General features: G+C 38.0%; 1 protein-coding gene across 1 annotated transcript; it reads right to left on the bottom strand.

The window, feature by feature from the left end:
- Window positions 1-1,595: 1,595 nt before the first annotated feature.
- On the bottom strand, window positions 1,596-21,570 carry ASB15 (ankyrin repeat and SOCS box containing 15). Its single transcript, XM_060019972.1, has 9 exons — window positions 21,464-21,570; window positions 19,831-19,883; window positions 19,625-19,756; window positions 18,330-18,488; window positions 12,127-12,372; window positions 10,264-10,435; window positions 8,117-8,687; window positions 7,460-7,613; window positions 1,596-1,768 (listed from the first exon to the last, which is right to left on the bottom strand). Exons 1-9 carry the CDS (start codon window positions 21,568-21,570, stop codon window positions 1,596-1,598), a joined length of 1,767 nt encoding a protein of 588 aa, XP_059875955.1.
- Between the last annotated feature and the right edge of the window lie 197 nt (window positions 21,571-21,767).

The following is a 21,767-nucleotide window of genomic DNA, read 5'->3' as shown; positions in this document are numbered from 1 at the left end:
CCCCTGCAGTGGAAGCTCGGAGTCCTAACCACTGGATTGCCAGGGAATTCCCCTAAAGTCATTCAATTATAATAACTGAGTTTAAGGCAGCCCCATTTTCTGGCATTAAAATGGCCCCTCTCTTACGAAATGACAGTGATAAATAGATGACCCTATTTTTAAAATTACTAAAAACTACTAACATATGAAATCGAAAAATCTGGGAATCACTGTTCAAAGAATAAACTTCTAAAAGGTGTTTAACATGGTTAAAGAGGACGGGTAAGGGAGATATCAGGAGATAAGGCTAAGGCAGGCAGTTAGATCATGAAGGGCCATGGAAGAATTTTGGACTTTACCTAAGAGCAATGGGAATGATTTTAAGCAGGGGAGTGAAACTTGCTTACATTTGTAAAAGATTACTCTGGGATGTTATGTGTAGAATGTGTGTTAGGTGAGGCAAGATAGCAGGGAAAAGGACCAGCTGGGTAGCACTACAGTGTCCCAGGAAGAAAGGAGATAATAGCTGGTATTTGGGCTGAATTAGTGAGACTGAGTAGAAGATGACTTCATGAAATAAACTTACCAGGACTTGGTGATTTGTTCTATTGGGTAAAGAAAATGAGATGGTCAAGGTTGATGTCCAGGCTTTTGACTTGGGAAACTGAATTGATAATTGTGTTAACTATTGAGCTAGAGATGGTAAGAAAAGGAGCCTTTTTGTGGAGGAAGACAGTGAGTTCATTTGGGGACATGCTGCATTTGAGGTATCTTTGTATTCAAAGGTCCCTTAGGCCAATTGTCTACACAGGTCTCAAGCACGTGAGAGAAAGCTGAACTTCGGATATTAATTTTACATTCGACAGCATGTAGATAGTAAACGAAACCATGGACATGGATGAAATTTCCCAGAGAACTTAGCATAAAAAAAGGGGACTTAAGACGTATTACTAAAGAGTTGGCAGGAGATAAGCAATGCAGAAAGAAGCCAGAGACAAGGAGGCCAGAGAGGTGGGAAGAGAGCCAAGAGAGCAAAGTATCCGGAGAACTGTTTCCTGGAGGGAGCAGGCAATCAGTCAGTTGCTGCAGGAATCACTTGAAAGGACTGAAGGATGCTCATTGAAAGTAGCAACAAGCAAGTTGCTAAGGACCTTGGGAAGGGCCGTGGAAGGAGCAGAAGCCAGATTACAGTGAGTGAATCTGCGGACAGGAAAGAGCTCTTTTACGCCGTGTGGCGATAAAAGAAAGGAGAGAATGGGGCAGCAACTGGCTGGAGATGTGGGTTTGAGAAAGTGGTTCTTTGTTTTATAAACATAGGAGAGACTTGCTCATGGATATTGTAGGGGTCACTTGATAAGGAGAGTTTGAAGACTTACTGCAAGTGAAGACAATCAATAGAAATTCAAATGCAAAATATTGACTAGCTTTAAAAAATCACAATGTAGAAGGTCCTTAGAGATGTAAAATATGGTGCTCCCAAAAGAACCCAGAATCCAGTTATAAAATTGTCAATGGATTTAAATACACATAAGGATATAAAATGGTTCCAAGAAATTCTCTGAAGGAATCTCATTTAAACACATTTTTAAAATCACATTTAAAAATATTATTTTAAATTATGGCAATTTTAGCTCTTGTCCATAGAGATCATACTCTTTAAATAATATATATCTTTGAATAGTTGGTGGCAGAGAGAGCTTCTCCATTAAGGCTGGCTGGCAGAGTCGCTGGAGTCCCATAAGTCTTCGAATTCTTAACCTACATAAATGCTTTAAGGAGCAGGGATTCTCTAAAGTGAATGGGAAAAACAAGCAAAAAATAAAAACAATATTAATGGATTAACCTGTAAGATACAGACTGTTTTAGAATAATATTAATAGTGTCATTCTAAAAAACAAGGATGCACACGTTAGCAACTGGTGACTTTAAGTAAAATTCAAATTGCAATTAAGCCTTCCAGACCATTCCTCTAGAATGTAAGCTCCATGAAGCAGACGTTTAGTCTGCCTCTGTGTCAGAAAGAGAGTCTGGCTCCTACAGGGTGTTCAACTACAATATGTTAAATGAATGAATGGACTTGATTAAACAAAGCAAAGGCTCACATCTCCTTCTATTTATTTTTTAGAATTGAGTATTTGAAAGATATATTTCTTTACTTCCGCTCTCTCCTACCAATCTTTCTGATGAATAGTTATCTGTGAAACATCTGACACAAATGTTTCCATATATCCATTATTCAATCTTAGGTTTGTTTCAGTGTCTGATACCTAAACATTTTATATTTTCCAAAAAATCTACTAATGTTATTCAAATAGCTGATGTTAACCTTTATTTTCAACTCTTACTTTATCTCTTAGTACCTTTATCTATAGTATAATTACAGTACCGATATATTATCCCAGTAACATGAGCTAGTGAAAAGGCAGCATTGCACATGGACTTAGTTGTGGGCTCTGGACTCAGTCGGCTTGGATTAAAATCCTGGCTCTGCCACTTCGTATTTGTGTGATCTTGGACAAGTTATTTAACCTCTGTGGTCTCAGTATTCTCACCTGGGAAATGTGGATAACCCTACCTTACAGGGTCGTTTGAAGATCGAACAAATTAATTCATGTAAAGTATTAGGAAAGTGCTTGGTACATTGTAATCATTCAATAATGTGAACGATCACTCAATTCAGTAATCAAAGAGATCACATTTCTGTTCTATTTGAGATTATAAACATTCAAATTATCTTGAAAAAATTAAAACAATGTTTTTGAAAAACCATTGAGGCAAAGTTATTGTTACCAAAATAGGCAGAATAAACCCATCGTTTTTAAAAAATTACCATTTTATTTTTTTCCCTTACAAAGCCTCTGCCCTACGTATACCTGGAGGAATCCTGACATCCAGTGGTTAACCATACTCATAGCAATCAACTGACTTAAGCTCTAGTTGCAATGACGTGTGACTGAAACAAAAAAACTTCCTGGTCTTATTCTTACTTGGATTGCTTTTCTAAAGTCATAAGAATTGGTCATTCTTTTGCAACACAAACACATGGACAATGAATTACCAATTAGAAGCAGAATCTGTTCTATGACAGGAAGCACAGTGGTATTGGAGAAAGAGCCTGTGTTTTGACGTGAGACAGACCTAAGAGTTCAAATCCTTGCTTTGTTATTTTCTGTCTATAACTTTGGGAAATGAATTTATCTAAGCCTTAGGGTTTTTTCCTTTACAATCTCCAAAATATTTTAACTCGTCTATTGTAAAATAAAATATAGATAAAGCCACTGCACAAACATACAGTTTCTTAAGTTATTATAAATCATTATCGGGTGAACATCTTTAATCATTTCCCAGGTCATGAACAGAAGAACTTCTCCAGCCATAACAGAATTCCCTCCACAATCCATCCCAAACTTCATTCCTTCCTACCCTATAAGGAACTACTGTTCTGATTTTTATAGTAATCACTTCCTTTAGAGCTTCATCATCTCAGTGTGCTATCCCTACCCTATAGTATTGACAATATTTTTTTGAATTTGATGTGTTCTTTAAGGCTTTTTTAATCTGCAGGGTCTTCTCTCTATCCCCTTCTTCCTTTCAATTAATCTTTGAATATCCAAAATGCCATATTTCCCACAGCCTGAATTTTGAGACTGCATTTTCATGGTGTACTTCTGTGGCCTACTGCCTTCTCTATTTCTTGCAGATTATTAGCTGGATCCAGAGGCTTGATCAGACTGAGGTTTGATCTCTTTGGCAAAACTATAGCTGGTGCCGTGTTCTTGCACCAAGAACCACATTACGGGGTATTAGCAGCTTACTGAGGGCTGCAAGATGGTGATATCTAATTATATCATTTCTTTTTAATTTATTATTTGGAATACTTTTATAAAAGGATACGTTTGCTCATGTATTCTTTGGTTACTGGTGGCACAAATCATACAGGTAACGTGGAATAAATGCTTGCATCTTTTCCTTCATTAATTTTCAAGATGATGAATTGATTTTCTTATCCTTTGGAGCTGACCAATTTTTTAAATATTATATTTAAATATTTTAATTGGTTTCAATTCATTGAAATAATTATCCTTTTAAAGCTTAAATTGTCCCATATTTGGCCAGTGGGAGCCTCAAGCTGGCTCCTGAATTCTTTGGACATGAGTCTGTGAGAGTTTATCTGGCATGACCAGATATACCTGACTCATCTTGCATATTTCCTTCCCCAAACCTGAAATCATCCATTTCTCCAAGAAACTCTGGTTTCTTTTTCCAGGAAATGCTATTTCAAAGCCACAGTCTGGGTGCTAGGGATATGTACTGCTACTGGGCTTGTCATTATTTCTAAGACTCTTCTGTAGACAGACAGACACACACGCATTCAAGGTAAAATAGTTTATGGGTTCATACTAGTAGTAGCAATTCAAATTCAGAGCTACAGAATTTTTCTTTAAGCTCTTCCGTATTACATCTGTATTCCCTTTCTTCCACACTGGCAATGCTGGTTCTCAAGGATACAAAGAATAATAGAATTAGAATATCCTAGATACTGACTACATCTCTCATTCTCAGCATAACAATATCATGCTACCAACCAATATAATTTCTGAGCTCTGTTAAAAATGTCTTTGTGTGTGCTCTTTCCATTTTTCTCCCATTAAAAACAGTTGTGTCATATCTACATTATCTGACAGTATAACCATTGTATATCTTCTCCCTTTTAACTGGCGCTTAGTCTTGGTTTTCTGTTTAATGCTCGTTACTGGTCCTATGTCATTATCTCCTTAGTTATTTTGGTTTGTCTGAAGCTTATTTTTTAGGAGATTCTTGAGAACGTCATCAGAAGAGTAATATTGTTTAAGATAATCTGAATTTTCCCTTATAAGTCACTTGTTCTTTTTACCTACATGACCAAAGAGTAGAGTAATTTGTAATGTTCAGCTTCAAATCTTTTTTTATTACAGAAAGTTTTTCACAGTATACATTTTTGTATTTGTTCTGTTCCTTTGATTTGGTTTTCTTTTTCTTTAGCTGTCTTCAAAACTGTCCCTGTCTTTCAAAGCCTTTTATATATCCCTTTATTTCTACTTTATTTTTCAAATTTTCTTTAATTTCATCTTCTATTTCTCCTGTCATTATCTATTGCATTATTAGTTCTTGTTTTCATTCCAGTTCAGTCTTTATATTCGAAATTAATTTTTTGTTTTTCTTTCTAATTCCTTCCTCAGTACTGTTACCTCATTTCTGAATTTTTCTAATACTGACTTGTGTTGTTCTTTCATGTCTTGTGTCATTTTCCTTATGCTTTTTAGCTTGTTTTGAAACAGAGGGTTTCAATTTTAATCTGTTCTGAGGGCATGTTTTTCTGGTGTGCTTTTGTTGTCTGTGGGGATGTTATTCTGTTCCTCTTTCTATTTTTTCTTATAATAATTTTATTTATTTATTTATTTTTGCTGTACGCGGGCCTCTCACTGTTGTGGCCTCTCCCATTGCGGAGCACAGGCTCCGGATGTGCAGGCTCAGCGGCCATGGCTCATGGGCCCAGCCGCTCCGCAGCATGTGAGATTCTCCCGGACCGGGGCACCAACCCGTGTCCCCTGCATCGGCAGGCGGACTCTCAACCACTGCGCCACCAGGGAAGCCCTAGCCTTAGTTTTTTATTTATAAAAATTAGCAATGATAACACTTAACTCTACAAGTTGTGGGGATTCATGACATCCTTTACATATACATTTCAGATACTTCATGTAACCTTACCATAATAAAAATAACATAAAATGCTAATAATTTAGTTTTTAAAATAGCTAAATTTATAAGTGTTTTTAATGCTGTAGGCTTTATGCTAAACACCTTACGTGCATCATCTCTTTAAATCCCCACAACAACCTTATGAGGTGAATACTATGCTAGCCCCATTTTGCAGTGGGAAAACCTTCTCATAAAAAGGATAAGTAACTTGCTCAAAGTTACACAACTAGTATGACTATCTTGGTCTTTTTACAGGAAATAAAAAATTCCCCTCCCCTCAATGAAACAAAAATGATGCAATAAATTATTGCTGTTTCCATGAAAATATCAGCCCTGAATGACATATGCACTATATGACCCAGCCATCCTAACCTAGGCAAGGCCAGAGTTCCATCCCATTCTAGGTCTATCTGACCCCAGAGGTCGATTTCTAAGCTCACGATACTATATGATTCATCAGATTCTCTAAGGTTCCTGTTTCAGTTGCCACAAAGTCTCTTGTACCGTCCAACTCATTCCAGTGGAAGCGCCATGTGAGGAAAATCCAAGCTTCCCTCCAAATCTTCATTCAGTTGAACTATCACTCTTTCTAGCCCATCAAAGTCTCCATCCTTCCTCCAATTTACGTCTCTTGCTACCATAGTCAAAATGGTCCAAATTCAGATTATATACTTTAATGTACGAGACTCTGATGGAAACAAAGTGCTTAGATGAAAACCACTATATTGCCCGTTTCTTTTTATAGAACTTTATACCTAACAAATATGGTACGTGAATCAGCTCAACGTTTCAGTTTCATCTTCTTGCCTATAAAATATAATCTACTAAATTGCATAAAATTTGGCTGATCCTAAAGGCTAGGCTGTCACGGTTTTTCACATTTAAACTTGATTTAGGTGTATTAAGAGTGCCAGAATATTTAAATGTAATGCCAAGTTCTATGATGCTTCTTCAAGCTCTATAAAGTGATGTCCATGTAGGTTTTGAAAGTTCATTTTTCCAAACCCATATTTTGACAGAGAAAACCTTTCCAGCTTATGATTTTTTTTTAGTTTCTATTTGAATTTGGAGTAATTTTAGATGTACTTTAATTGAAACTTTTGCAATATGATGCACTTTTATGACTATAAGTAAACTTTAACCTAGAGAATACAAAATGGCCTGCTTGTCATATATACTTCTGATGGTAGGAATTTGCCAATCAAGACCCAGAAGAGAGCATATCAAAAAGGATAATTCCAATTCATTCCATTCATTCATTTACTCAATATTTATTGAGTATTTACTGCTTATTAGGCATTATGCTAAGCCTTGAGAATACAAAAATAAACAAAACAGATCCCTGCCCACATGGAGATTACAGTCTATATACTTTATGATATATAGCAGTTAACCTTTAAAAAGTGAGTTCTAGTCAGAATATAATATAGTAATAGGATTACTCATTATACAATTAAAGAGTTGGAAATTATCAAGGAAAGCAAAAAATTAGTATCTTCTATCAGAGGAAGTATTAAGGATGATTTGAAAAAACAGATAATTCTGAAAACAAAGTAGCTATGAAAAAGTATCCAAAATGACATTAAGAAATATCCCCCATATGTATAACTGATTCACTTTGTTATAAAGCAGAAACTAACACACCACTGTAAAGCAATTGTACCCCAATAAAGAGGTTAAAAAAATATCCCCTATATACATTCTCCATAAAAAATTTTGTAGGAAAAACTTTTGCTTTTACCTAGTATTTGACGGATTTCTGGCCATTCTCTCTGTACTTCTAGTGCAGATTTCAGTTTAGCACACAGAGGGATATGATCCATGTAATCCATTAACACACGAATAACTCTGCCTACCAAGTGTTTCATCCAAGGAACTGTAATAAACTCACAGAACTGAGAGAAGTGATGAAATTTAATTTAGTAGTACTTTTAATACACTATGTACATAAACAATTTTGTTCTGAAAAATTATTATCTGTCTTTTTACAGGAAATACAAGTTCCCTCCTTGTAATGAACAAAAAAAGAAAAATAAACGGTTTGCTTGTTTCTGTGAAACTAGGAGCCCTGAAGCACGCGTGGCTCTGATGTGATTGTATTCAGCACGATGTGGAAGAATCATGCTTCTTTCCATGCTTCTAGCCCCAACATTCTACCAAATAAGCATAAATTTTTGATATATTTTCCCACATTCTTCAACATTCGGTTTCGAATTCAAGAAAAATACACTTTTTTTTTGGCCTAGTTTTATGCTTATTTCCCCATATCATTGCAAACAAAAACTCAAGAACAAGAAAAATATAAAAGTTGGAGTTGATTTTTCTTTTCTTCTAACATCCCTGATGAGCAAACGTTAGGATGATGACCCAATATGAAGAAGAGAAGGATGTAACTCACCGGGTTATCTTTTACGACACAAGACGTCCATCCCGGCAGTATCTCTTCCTCTATCTCTGACCATACAAACGAATTTCCAAAGATGTCCCCGTGCATGCAGTCAAAGCACATCTCCACTTGATAGCCGTTATTCAGCAACAGCCTGAGCATTACCTCGTCATTTAGGGCATACTGAATGGCACTGGGGAAATGAGTGTCATTCACATGCATGAAATAACAATTGACATTAGCTCCATGGGCGAGCAGCAGCCTGACAATTTCATGACTATTGGCCCTCACCGCCACAAGAAGACAGTTGAGGGGATCTAAGTTTGGGTCTGCACCTGCAGCCAGGAGGACTTCTGTGCAGTGGATATCATTATTGCAAACGGCAAAATAGAGAGCAGTCTTCCGTTCATCATCGTAGCTCTTGGAAATGTGGTCAGCAAGCAGGGTATTGACATCAAAGCCATTTTCAATAAGCAGTTCTAGGCACTGTGCATTTTGTCCATCTGCTGCTGAGTGAATTGGCGTTAGCCCACTTTTCTGGATTGCATGTTTGGATGTTACTGGAATAAGATATTTCAGTGCACTAAAAGAAATCAAATATCCACACGGCATGAAGAAAATCAAGAAATTAAATAAACCAGCTTCCTCACTAGACAAGTGAATGCAATTCACTTAGTTTCCTGTATTTTCTCTAGATAACCTTACACAAAAACATTTAATATTTGTCCATTGACTTACTACTTTTCAGTTTAGTGTAATTTAGTTTAGTTTTGATTTAGCTTCCCAGGCTAAATATTCCTGGGGAAAATACTGGATCTTATATATTTGGTCCTAGAATTGTAATTATTCAGGAACCCTCCCCATCTTTCAGTTCTTCTCTGAACAGCATAATATCTATAATCAACCAATGCTATGTAACGAAAAAAATATAATAGGAAAGTAAGTCCATTTGATGCCATAGAAGAATGCTTCACACTCTTGACCATTATAACATGGAGTCACAGGAAGTTAGAGATGGAAGTAACCCTGAGCATCACTGAGTTCAACCCCTTTAATACCAGCAGAGCCATATGAAGTCTTGAGAAGTGAAATGACTTGTCCAAGGTCACATAGATGTAGGGCAATGACTACAATTTAGGCCTCTTGAATTCTCGTTTGTTACTCCCCTTTCACTGCTTCCTGAGCAATGTATGCTTGAATATTGGCCATGTACATCCTGTCTGCTTACTTGAAATTGAATTATTGGCAACAAGAAGAGTCTTTGTTGTTCCATCAACCTTACATCTGTTCAACCGAGACAACTAACCACAGCTTATGTTTCAAAGAACCTGTGACAAATAGCTGTGAATTTCACACTTGACTGATGAACTAGAGAGGTATGAGAGCCACAGGCAAGGATAAGTTGATCTCTTGTGCCTAATTCAGAGCGACCATATGTGAATTTATGAACTTTGACAACGTGTCACTTAGTGTCAATTACGTGTCATTGGCTACTTAACCAATGTCACCACTGAAATTGTGATAAAGCCTAATGATTTCAAAATTTTTGAACTTATGAAATATACTTAATTACCTAAAACCATCCTTTCATGGTGGGTGGTTTAATATAATGATTATAGATTTCTATTGATATGTTGGTTGTGGCACATTTTTGTGATTTAAAAGTATATCTGGCCTTTTTATTTTGGGGAATAAAGAAACCTAAATTTATAATGAAACTTTTCTATTCAAGAATAAATTTGACATTATATTATAATATCTGTTGGTGTTGATAAAGATTAGAGTAACACAAATTTTAACCCTTGGCCAAGGGCAAAATTTTTAGAAACCTGTAGCCATCTGTTAAACGTATTAAAAAAACCAAAAAGGCACATTTGGGCGGCTTGTGCAGAATTCTCACTTATAACTTACCTTCTTCTAAAAGAAAATATCTTTTCATTTTTAAAAGTAGTATAAATTCAATGTGGAAGTTTTTTAAAGTAAAAGAATACAAAAAGAATGGGAAAAATCAAACAAATATATAGATATACAAAACTTGTGAACATTTTGCCTTTTTCTTTTTGGATTTTGGGAGGTGTATAGATAGATTTGGGATTATACCATATATACAAGCTTGTGTTTTTCCACTTGAAATGATCATGCTATGATTTATTACTCACAGATAATGTCCCTCGTAGGCAGCTCGGTGTATAGGAAGATGCCCTGCTTTGTTAGGTATGTTTCCACTTCCTCCATATTCCAGCAGGAGGGAGATGCAGTCAGGATTGCCCCCTCCTGCTGCCTCAAACAACACTGATGCCCCATCATCCGCCAAAGCAAACACATCCCCTCCTGGCAGTATAAAACATGCGGCATAGTGATAGCTGGACAGACTGTCAAGATAATCTTAAAAATAGCCTGTGGTTTTCCTTTCTGGTTAGGACTTAAAAGTATAGAATTAAGAACACCTGTGTTCTCAGTCTTTTCAATAAACAATCATGCAGCGTGTTTCATTCTATTAGAAAATCTTTCTGTCATAAGAACATCTGAGAACTCGAGTCAATTTCCACGATAAACAAAGTCTCCCCCAAAAAGGTACAGTTAGACTTTTAAAGGCAGCAGTTAACACTCGATTTAAAAAAATATTTATCAACTGTCTTCTGTGTGCAAACACCATGTGTGACCCAGCAGAAGATGCTAAGATAAATAAATCTGACTCTCTTAAGTGGCTCTGAGGGGAAATGAGACAAAATATCATCAAAGAACACAAACTGTATAATATTCAAGTGACATCAGGACCAGAAGGCTTGATGTAGGGGAAAGTGGTCTGTTTGCATTGTGGTTTTGTTGCTGACTGTGAGAGTTTGGGGCAAGCTATTTACTTCTATGAACTTCCAACTCCTCATCTGTAAACTAGAGTAATACAGCTTATTTCATAGGGCTGATTTGATAATTAAAGGAAGTTGCATTTGAGGGGTGCCTCAAAAATGTTAGTCTTTTCCCCACAGAGGATAATGTTGTCCTAGCCTTTATTTACAGATGAGGAAACTGAGACCCAGGTGCTTAAGTAACTAGGCAAGAGTCAGACAACAGGTAGGTGGCAGAAACCAGTTTAAGAAGTCGGAATATTAATTCCCGGTTCCGTTGTTGCATAAAGCACTTGGAGGTTTCAAAGGAGGACAACATCACACTCTGTTGGGAAGAATTAGTCTTCAGGGAGGAGGTGTCTCAAGACACTAACTTTGAATTGTGTTGGAGGGTATTCCAGATGAGGGCGAGGACCTGACCCAAACCCAGAAAGAATGAATGCAAAGTATGTTTGGGAATATTGCTAGGCTATTTAACTGGAGTGCAGGATACATATTAGGAGTAGTGAGAGATAAACCTGGAAAAACAATTCAGGATGGTGCAGTGGGGACCTGAGCATGATTCAGTGGGCAGTGGGGAGCCACTGAGGATTTTCTGAATCGTTTATTCTACTGTAGCTGACCTTTAGGGAGAGGAGCTGAGTTGTAGTATACAGTATGGATTCGCAGATGGAGAGACTGGAAACCAGGAAAGTGGTTAGGAACCAATTACACTGGTCCAGGGAAGATGGGAGGATGCAGACGAGAGGGTCTGCCAAGGTGAGAACTGGTGAGAGAGAGGGTTGCTGTAGCACATGGAAACTGACCATATTTGAAACAGAAGGTGATGGGGGAATCAGAGATACATCTAAGCTCTCAGTCTTGGCTGAGAGAAATTATTAAAAGTGTGAAAGAAGAGGAATTCAATTTAGGAGAAGATGAGTGTGAGACCTTGGTGAGCCATCTATGTGAAAACTGGGAGCAGTCAGGGCCAGGCACTCAGATTGGTAGGTCCCCGTGCGTAGGGTTCAAGTGAGTTGCGCAATAAGGGTCTATTGAGGGGGCTATCGAGGGATGGGACAAAAGCTTGATGCCCAGATACGTTCAGGAGAGGAAGAGGAGCCAGTGAGAAGTGGAGAAAAGGAGATCCAAGAGGCAGGAGAAAAGTCAGCAACATGCAATTCCTTTTCTACGTACCTTTGTGGATCAGGTGTTCCAACACATCACAGTGACCGTACTCGGCCGCAACACCTAACGGGGTGACTCCAAATCCGTCTCTTAGGTGGACATTGCCTCTGTGGTTTAGTAGTAGAGCTATTATATCTTTGTGGCCTTGTTTGGCTGCTTCATGCATTGCTGACCATTGCTTGACACAGGGCTGGTCAAGGCTGGTGTGGTGTTTAAGCAGGGCAGACACCATGTCATAGGAGCCCATTTTCACAGCTTGAAGATGATTTTAGAAAGAATAGTCAATGGTAGGCTTATAACATGAATACCTTACATGGCATTAAACTAATGACCAGGTTTAATATCAAAAGAGATATTAGTGATTTCTTTTCTTGTATTTTTCACACCCCTTCTATTTCTCATACCAAATTTCTACTGTGAAGTGTTAGCGTGCAAGATGATACTGCCTTTTCTTTAAGACAGACCTGAGGATGGGTAAGAGTTTCATGGAAAACAGGATGCCTATCAGTAAGGAAGCTGTGTGTACTCTTTCTAAACTTCTGTTGCTTCATCAACAAAATGAAAATAACATCAACCTTTGTATAAGTTAAATAATGTATGTATGTAAAATGCTTAGTATATACTAGGAGCTCAATAAATGATAACCATTATTATTACTATAATTTCATCACTTCTGGGATCATGGAGCCACATGTGTAAATAATGTTTATCAAATTTTTCTCCCTCTAGAATGAGTTTTTTCCCCACCAAATCCAGCAGTAAATATTAAATAAACTTCTCTTTCCCATACTCTTATGAGAGGTTAGCAATAGGAATGTTTAGAATCCAGATAGGTCAGTTGTTCTTTTTTATAGGTGAAGTAAGTGACAGCTAATGTACTACGTTTTCCAAGGTTCACTAAATCGGATGTCTCTCTCCCTCTCTGTTTTTTTCTAATAGCTGAAATTACACTGTTAAAAGTTTTTCCCCCCTTCGGATTGTTAATGGATTGTCCCAGTTTAGATATAAATACTTCTCAAAGAGGTAATGCATTTTCCTCTTATCAGTCAGGTAAAATCTTAGTAAGAAACAGAGCAGGACGAGTGCCACTCTCTAACACTCATTCATTCGTTCATTCATCCTTTCATGCAGTTAATACGCACTGGCTATATGAAAGGCACTGAGTTAGGCACTGTGGACAACAGGAAAAAGACAGACGTAGTTCTCCCTCGTGGAATTTACAGCCTGGGGAAGAAACCTACACTGTCTTCTGTTTGAAGAGAGACTCAGAGTCTGGGCCTTTGCTGGGAAAGGCAGGAGGACATGTAGGGCCACATAGAACATCCCGGGCAGCTAGGAGGCAGAATCCAGAAAGGCTCTGAGGCCAAGGCAAGGGAAAGGGCTCCAAAAGGCATAAAAGGAGGATGAAGACAAACTTGGCCTATTTCATTTGGAGGCAGGCAAGCCATCAGGCAGTGAAATTTCAGTTTTTCTTCTGCTTACTGTCTGAAGCAGAGTCTGCTGACAAATGCCTTTCTCTGAATCATCCACCTGCCACTGGCAGCTCTAATTACAGTGAATTACCTCATCCTGGCTGGTGCTCTTGCAAACATCAATAAGTTAAACAAACTAAGAGATAATGTGTCCTCGTTTATCTTCTTGCTCCTATTCCATTTTTTCTACTTAGAAAAAATGTATTAAAATAATGAACCTCCTCCCTCATGATCTGTTTTCCTTTTGTCTGACTCAGGGAACATGTTGATTAGAGATATTAGTCTTTTGTCAAGAAAATAACAGCGTATATAAGCCATATTCAACTTAAAATAATTAAAACTTTGCTTGCAGTTTAAGTTTTGGAACTAAGAATACATTTTATTTCTCATAGAAATAATAATCAAAATCATGGGGAACCCCTCCCAAGCTAACCCATGAAGACATTCTTAACAAGTAATTGGCTAAAATAATGAAAACTAACAAGGTACAGAACTTGTGTAATGTAGCTAAGCAAAATACAAATTAAATAATATATGAAGTAAAAAACATATTTCACATATATGTATCTTTATATGCTTAGAGGAAACAAGCCTCAGTTGAAGAGTTAGGGAATTAGAGAATTTTGCATTGGTTACAGGCAGTATTGAACACTTTATACTCTGCTGGCACTTTTCTTTTTTAAAAAAAATTTCGGGGCTTCCCTGGTGGCGCAGTGGTTGAGAGTCTGCCTGCCGATGCAGGGGACACGGGTTCGTGCCCCGGTCCGGGAAGATCCCACATGCCGCGGAGCGGCTGGGCCCGTGAGCCATGGCCGCTGAGCCTGCGCGTCTGGAGCCTGTGCTCCGCGACGGGAGAGGCCATCATGACTGTAATACATCTAAGTACCATAAGTAAGGGCCAGGTGGCTGATGGGGAAAAAGGGCCCTGAAGGGACCAAAAGTGATTTTTTTTTTCCATCTAAGGAGTATTCCATAAATAAAGACAAAGATAATGGTGACAGGTTAAGACAAATAAAAATGGCATTGCGCATCAAAATTTTTTTTTAAAAGAGCACTTTTTTCTCTTATCTCTCCTTTATATGTTAATGGGCTGTGAGTAGCCAAAAGTAGCCCCAAAATTCAAGAAAAAACTGAGAAAGTGCCATGGATGATCCATTTTCCTATGAACTTAAAAAGACTTGACATAGATCCCACAACGAATGTCCTGAAGAAGGTAACCCAAGGAGAGTCCCTATTCTCCAGAAATGTGGATGATAGGGACGTAAGTGAACACCTCCATAATATTTCCTTCATGAGACTTTGGTTTTACCTTTGATGTTACCAGTGGTTTTTAAAAATATTATTTCCAAATGTTAATTCTGTTTTGACTCTGATAACTCAACGATCAAGTCCCTTTCCCATACTTTAGTTATTGCTAGAGTAGAGAGATCAACAATGGAGACTTTGAAATGCATATAAATACTTAATGCTCTGTTGTGGGCAGTAAAGAAAAATTTAAATGAAGCCCAAAGAAAACAAATGAGTGATAATCATGACTTAGTTGTCCCTTAAGAACATGAGTGGATTGAGAATAGCATGTAGAGAATAATTGTATATTTGCAAAGTGAGATAGTATACAAACTCTGGAAAAGTGTATCTTTTTTGCAGAAATCAAAGACTGTAGAAACACCAACAAATACATGCAAATACTCCATGGTATATGCCTTTACAAAAATAATAGATCACACTAATAGTGGTGAAACAACCAGAGGTGATATTCCATTTATTATCTGTCCCTGCTTGGGAAAACAGTTCTGTTCATTTATGAAAAGCACCATGTTACTGTGACATAAAGGCTGGTAACATGTATGCAGAGAAAAATCATCTCTTCCTCAGTACTTGTGTTTCCCCTTTTCCTTGAGCAAGAGAAGCTCCCAAGTTTTAGCTGTTCACAGTCTATCCAGGTAGAGACTAAATATCCCGGCTTCCCTGGCACCTAAGTGTGGCTATGTGACAAAATCTGAACAACATGGTATGAACAGAAGTGCTGTGTACAATGTCTAGGTCATCTTCTTAGAGGCCAACATGCTTTCCCAAGGCTGCCTCTTTCCTCCCCCCTGCTGGCTGGAAAAGGTAACATCTGAAAGTCTTGTGTAAAGGAGGCATATCCACCCTGCCAGCCCTAGGCCACTCACTTCTGAAATGTTGTGTGAGAGAGGAATGAACTTCTTACTTTTGAAGTCATTGCTGTTAGTTTGTGTTGTGTGTCTGTGTTTGTTTGTTTTGTTATGGAAGCTTTACCTCTACCCTAACTGTAATAATAAGTTTGTCCAACTTAATCTGAATTGGGGAAGGCTGAAAGCTCTGACACGGGGCAAGAGTAAGTAAGGAATCAGATCAGAATGCGCCCACGCTGTGGTGACACTGTTCATGTAACAATTTTGTCCAGGGGCGAAGGCTTGCCTAGATTTTCCCTCCCCTGTCTGCCAACGATCCCCTTTACATCCCCCCGAGTCACAACTCAAGAGCAACTTTCTCTTTGGAAGCTTCACAGATCCACTGCTTTCTTATTTCCCCAATTTACGTTGAATATACACCTTTGTTATAGCATGTATTAATACTATTAATAATTAATTAATACACTAATACTCTATTTCAATCATATCTAGGCTCTCCTGCTAGATTGTTTGAGAGGAAGACGATCATAACATTCATCTTTCTATCCATGCTGTCCAGCACCTGCTGGCTTACTGGGACTTTTCAGTAAACGTTGGTTGCACTGATGTTGTTGAGTTAATGTTGTCAAATGTAAATACTTTACTGATGTTCAACTTGTCTAAGTTTTCTGTTACTGATATTCGGGTTGTTACTGATATTCAGGTTGTTTTAAAAATTTTAGTGATTTTTAGGGCTTCCCTGGTGGCACAGTGGTTGAGAGTCTGCCTGCCGATGCAGGGGACATGGGTTTGTGCCCCGGTCCAGGAAGATCCCACATGCTGCGGAGCGGCTGGGCCCGTGAGCCATGGCCACTGAGCCTGCGTGTCCAGAGCCTATGCTCCGCAACGGGAGAGGCCACAACAGTGAGAGGCCCGCGTACCGCAAAAAAATAAATAAATAAAAATTTTAGTGATTTTTAGTGTGGACAGGAGCTGTGGTATTGTTTTCTCGCTTTACCCACAGCTCGTGATGCTGTATTTGCTTCCTCTGTGACTTCTGGTGCATAATCTCAAGGCTTCTCCCTCTCTTCCTGCCACGCCTACACTATTTCATAACGTCTCTCTTCTCCTGAGCATCTACCATGTGGCAAGAGTTTTACATATTTATATTTTTCTCTAATTTTTTATAACAATTCTGCATGGTGGTGTTGTATTTCCATTTTATACTGGAGGAAACTGCGGTCCATGACTGCAATCTCACAGCTAGAATTAACATTCACATAACAATACTGTATTGTATATTGGAAAGTTGCTAAGAGAGTAGATCTTAAAAGTTCTTGGGGTTTCCCTGGTGGCACAGTGGTTAAGAATTCACCTGTCAACGCTGGGGACACGGGTTCGAGCCCTGGTCCTGGAAGATCCCACATGTCACGGAGCAACTAAGCCCGTGCACCACAACTACTGAGCCTGTGCTCTAGAGCTTGCAAGCCACAACTTCTGAGCCCGAGCACCACATCTACTGAAGCCCACGCGCCTAGAGCCTGTGCTCCACAGCAAGAGAAGCCACCGCAATGAGAAGCCTGCGTACCGCAACGAAGAGCAGCCCCCGCTCGCTGCAACTAGAGAAAGCCCGTGAGCAGCGACGAAGACCCAACGCAGCCAAAAATAAAATAAATAAAATAAATAAATTAAAAAAGGAAAAGTTCTCAACACAAGAAAAAACAATGTGTAACTATGTGAAGTGAAGTATGTTAACTAAGCTTTTGTAGTAATCATTTCGTGATATAGACATATATCAAATCATGTTGTATACCTTAAACTAATACCATGTTATATGTCAATTATATCTCAATAAAATGGGGGGCAAAATAAATCCAAGGATCTCAGGTGCCAAAGCCGAAACTCTTACTCCACATCTATGTCCCTAAGAGAAGGAAACTCTTACTCCACACCTATGTCCCTAAGAGAAGGAAAGGTTATCTTTAGTCATTTGTAGTTAATCTCATCTCTCTCTACTTCTACAAACAGACCTGCTAATTCTTATCTGTCAGCAAGCAGCAGGATACACAAGCCTGAGAAGAAGCTGATAGATAATCGACACCTTCAGGCTTACAAGCATTCTTGTGTCGTGTCACAGTGGCAACCCCCTAGTGGTGCCCAGGGCTGCACCTGTGTGCTCAGAATCTGCTGGATCTCCTGCCTTTCAGTTCTTCTTCCTTGTCCTGCTGTGGACCTGACGCCTCTCTTTGGAATTCCCTTTCTGCTTCTTTATTCAGGCTACAGATCACACATGCAGCCTTCCTTATAGCTGGACCCCAGTTAGAGAATATTCCTTTAGAATTGGCACTCCTGGCCTCATAAAACTCCTCATTCGGATCCCTCCTGATTAATTGTTGCTGAAAGAGCTTTCACATTTGACCTCTTTGTGGGATAGAAAAACAAAATCATAGGACAGGTGAGATGGGGGTTAGGGGAAGACCTCAGGGAATGGAAGGAGATGAGGTCACACAACTTTAGCCAATCAATACACAGTGGTTTCCAATAAATACTTATTAAATGTTATTTATCTCAAATTATAAAAGTTCTGGAAAGAAAGGTCATTTACCAAGCAGAAGGGGTGTCTCTCCTTTGTCATTTTTGGTGTTTGGGCACACTCCTTTCTCTAGTAAAGTTCTTACATTTTCCACCAGACCAGCTTTGACTGCCAAAGTCAAGGGTGTTTCTCCATCAGAGGTCTTGAACTCCCAGAGCGTCTTATAGGATGCTGAGATATGAAAGCATTGTGTAAAGTTAAAAATCTTTACTTAAAGGATATCATATAGATCAGAATGATGCAATATTATCTACAGTAGATTGAACAAAGTCAACTGATGAAAAAGGGGAGACTAAAAGGAGATATGATTAAAGTCTAGCAAATGACAGTGAGTAGAAGTAGATGAGCGTGGTCTTGCTAATCAAGTTGACATCTAGCAAACCAACATCTATGTCTCAAGGTGCCTTTTTAAAAAAATGATAAAGGGTTGTGAATTCTCATTTCTGAATAAATTGTAAAACAAATCCCCAATCCTTTGTATTATTATTTAAACTGCATCTGAAATTGCTTTTTATCAAATGAAGTCTGTGAATGTGGGAATGAGAAGTATTTGAATAAATGTATCCAGTCAGAATATGTCAGAAAAGAAATACCATGCTTAACATCATCTATTTCTGTCTGTCTGACTATCTGTCTACCTGTCTAATTATCTGTTTTTAACATTTTTTTAGCTGGCTGGCTAGCTGGATAGTTAATTATCCAGTAGCTATCATTATCTCCTACAGCAGAATCAGGGAGCAACATTGAAGGTTGAAAAGTAGAACACTTTCAAATTGTTTTATAAGATGCTGAGATGTGAAAAATGCTATGTTAGAACATCAGAATTATTATGAATATTTAACCCTAGGTAGGCTTACCGCAATAATTATTAATGTTTGCATTATGAAAAAATTAACGTAATATAAGGATAGATATTGTAAGTACTACTTGTTGTACTAAATAATACTCTTTTGGATACCACTAACTCAAGAGACAATTCAAGACGAAAATTTAAAACTGACTTCTAAAAGCAAAAAGCTTTATTTTAAATAAATTAATTCATGCTGCAGACAAACTTTTAAGTGATAATCACCAACATCTTCCCACCAACCTGTGCCATACATTTAGGAGGATGCAAAGGGTGAGCCCTGAACCCCACAAAATGTACTGATCTTTGTACTCAGTTTAAAGCATGAGTACTGCCTTTTCCAAACTGCAAATCATCTTTTATTCTAATGTTTCTTTTCGCTTGTTATGTTCATTGGGATTACTCCATAACATCTACATTATGGCTTCAGTTTGGTCAAGGGGATTTTATGTTCTCTTACCATCCAGGACAACCTCAAGTATTTGTCGAATGGGTTGAACAACAGCTTCGTGCAATGGAAACCATCCTTTTTCATCAGCCTCCTCCAATGCATATTTATATTTCACATACTCCTGGAGCTCAAGAATGTGACCTAAAATAAACACATGGGCTGATAACAAATCTCTTGGCCAAGTAGAATCTACTGTAGGTGATACACCCACTTACCTTGCTTTATGGCTTCCACCAGCTTTCTCTTTTGATCACTTAGTGGTACAAATCTACAGGGAAAGAAAAACAAGCCATATTTGTATTCATGGTATACTTCAAGGAACCAAAACATTTATTTAGTTTTTGCACATACTTTTAATAATCAAGATCTAAAAGAAATGCACACAACTGATTTATCTACTCTAAAAACATAAATGTCTAAAAGTCAGATACAGAGTGTATTTATGATACATTGGACCTAAGAACACTAGTGACGATGGAGAAACAGAAGATTATAACATCCTCTCTGAAATTAGTTGTAGGCAATGAAAAAGGGGTAAACAACTGGAGTCAGAGTCAGAAGAGCTGGGTTCAGGTTTTGTGGTTTTGTGATCCTGGGGAGGCCAGTAACCTCTCTGGGTGGTGGTTCCTACATTGGTAGAATGAGGGGATTAAATAGGAACATCTCTAAGGCTTCTCCCAACTTTAAAAACACTATGCTCAATAAAGGTTTGTTGCTTTGAACTTAAGAATTGCTAATGAATGATTGCTCACTTGGGAGTATATGCTCTACGCTGCATGTTAGAGTCTTTAAGCAACTGATCCACAAGTGAAAAATAGGCTGAGCATTTACCGAACAAACTCCCAATCACTGGCCCAGCAGGTCATTGTCAGCCCTCAAGGAAGTTCTCTGGTGTGTGTGTTTATTCAGAGGCAACAAGGTATTTCATAAGAAATTGATTTAATTCTATTAAAGCAGAAGCATCCACTGGTATTCTAGGACTGCGAATGCCTTCCTGGGAACTCTGAAGTTTTAAAATCTGTTGCAGATGAGGGAAAAATGAACGAGACCAGAAATGTAAATGTAATATGTCCATTTTTTAAAAGCTCAAAAGCAATAATTTTATAGCACTGAACCTTTTCAAAAGCACTTCAGAATTTCAGAATACAGGATTCTAAATACTATAATAGAATGTAAAGGTAAACTAAAGTTTGTTTTTGTCAGAAGTATAATGTATGCTATTCAAGACAAAAATTTACTTTGGCAATTTTAGACTCTATAACTCTTGCCAACACAAAGCACCAATTTTATGTGAAATTTGTTAACTGCTGTCACTTGAATAGTAGATAATTAAATAGGCTCTGGTTTATATATTACTTTGTCGTATATAATGAAATCGTTCAACTCTTTTCCCATTCGTTAAACTTAGAGGCTAGGTGAGTTAGCATTATTCTTCGTATTTTAAAGGTGCACCATTTCTTATAAAGGGTGCCTGAGTCAGTAGCAGAACAGATTCTGTATACTTAGCTATACGTTAGTCGTATAAACAGTGCTTGCAAATTGGTTCACATTATTTATTGTCCTGTTTGATTCCACAGGAATTTAGGAAATAGGCAATCATATACAACCAAAGTCAACTGGGAATTTCCCATCTAGGTAATCTCCATATTCCACAGGAGATGGGGATGTGTAGAAGATCAAATAGCTAAACCTGTGCACAGGAGCTCCTGTACGGTATTTAATTCCTCGCCAGAAAAGAAAGGGAAGCATTTTCCTGGAGGAGGCCTCAGGAAATGTCATTCATTTCATTTTACAACAAAATGAAGGCCATGAAAAAGTTTGGGTGAGGATAGTCAATTTGAATGTTACCTTTCAGGATAAAACACAGTCTTGCTGGCTTCAATGGATTCTTGAATACTGAGCTGAACATCATAACTTGTAAGATGATCTTCATCGGGGTCATCATTAGCGTCCATGACTGAATATAATTTTGAAAGAGGCAAATTCTTATTATCAGCAAATGCCACAGAACCGCATACAGAGTTTACCTGAAAGACGTAAAATGAAAATGCATTCACTTTTCCTCATTTAACAAACAATGCAGTTAATACTTTAATCCATATTGTATATATAACACCCATTCTAACTTTTGAAACCTTAATTACCTGCCCTT

This window comes from Delphinus delphis, chromosome 9 (genome assembly GCF_949987515.2).
Source record: "Delphinus delphis chromosome 9, mDelDel1.2, whole genome shotgun sequence".
Classification (NCBI taxonomy): Eukaryota; Metazoa; Chordata; class Mammalia; order Artiodactyla; family Delphinidae; genus Delphinus; species Delphinus delphis.
Note: the sequence above shows the minus strand (reverse complement) of the source record. Positions and strands in the feature narration are given on the sequence as shown.

What these genes read in the sequence shown, in the direction of transcription:
- ASB15 (XM_060019972.1), bottom strand. Translation starts at nt 21,570, where the DNA reads ATGGACGCTAATGATGACCCCGATGAAGATCATCTTACAAGTTATGAT. An exon ending in ACTGTGTTTTATCCTGAAAG is followed by an intron (nt 19,884 to 21,463) that starts GTAACATTCAAA and finishes CTTTCCCTGTAG; the next exon opens with ATTTGTACCACTAAGTGATC. An exon ending in AGAGACACCCCTTCTGCTTG is followed by an intron (nt 12,373 to 18,329) that starts GTAAATGACCTT and finishes ATCATCTTCAAG; the next exon opens with CTGTGAAAATGGGCTCCTAT.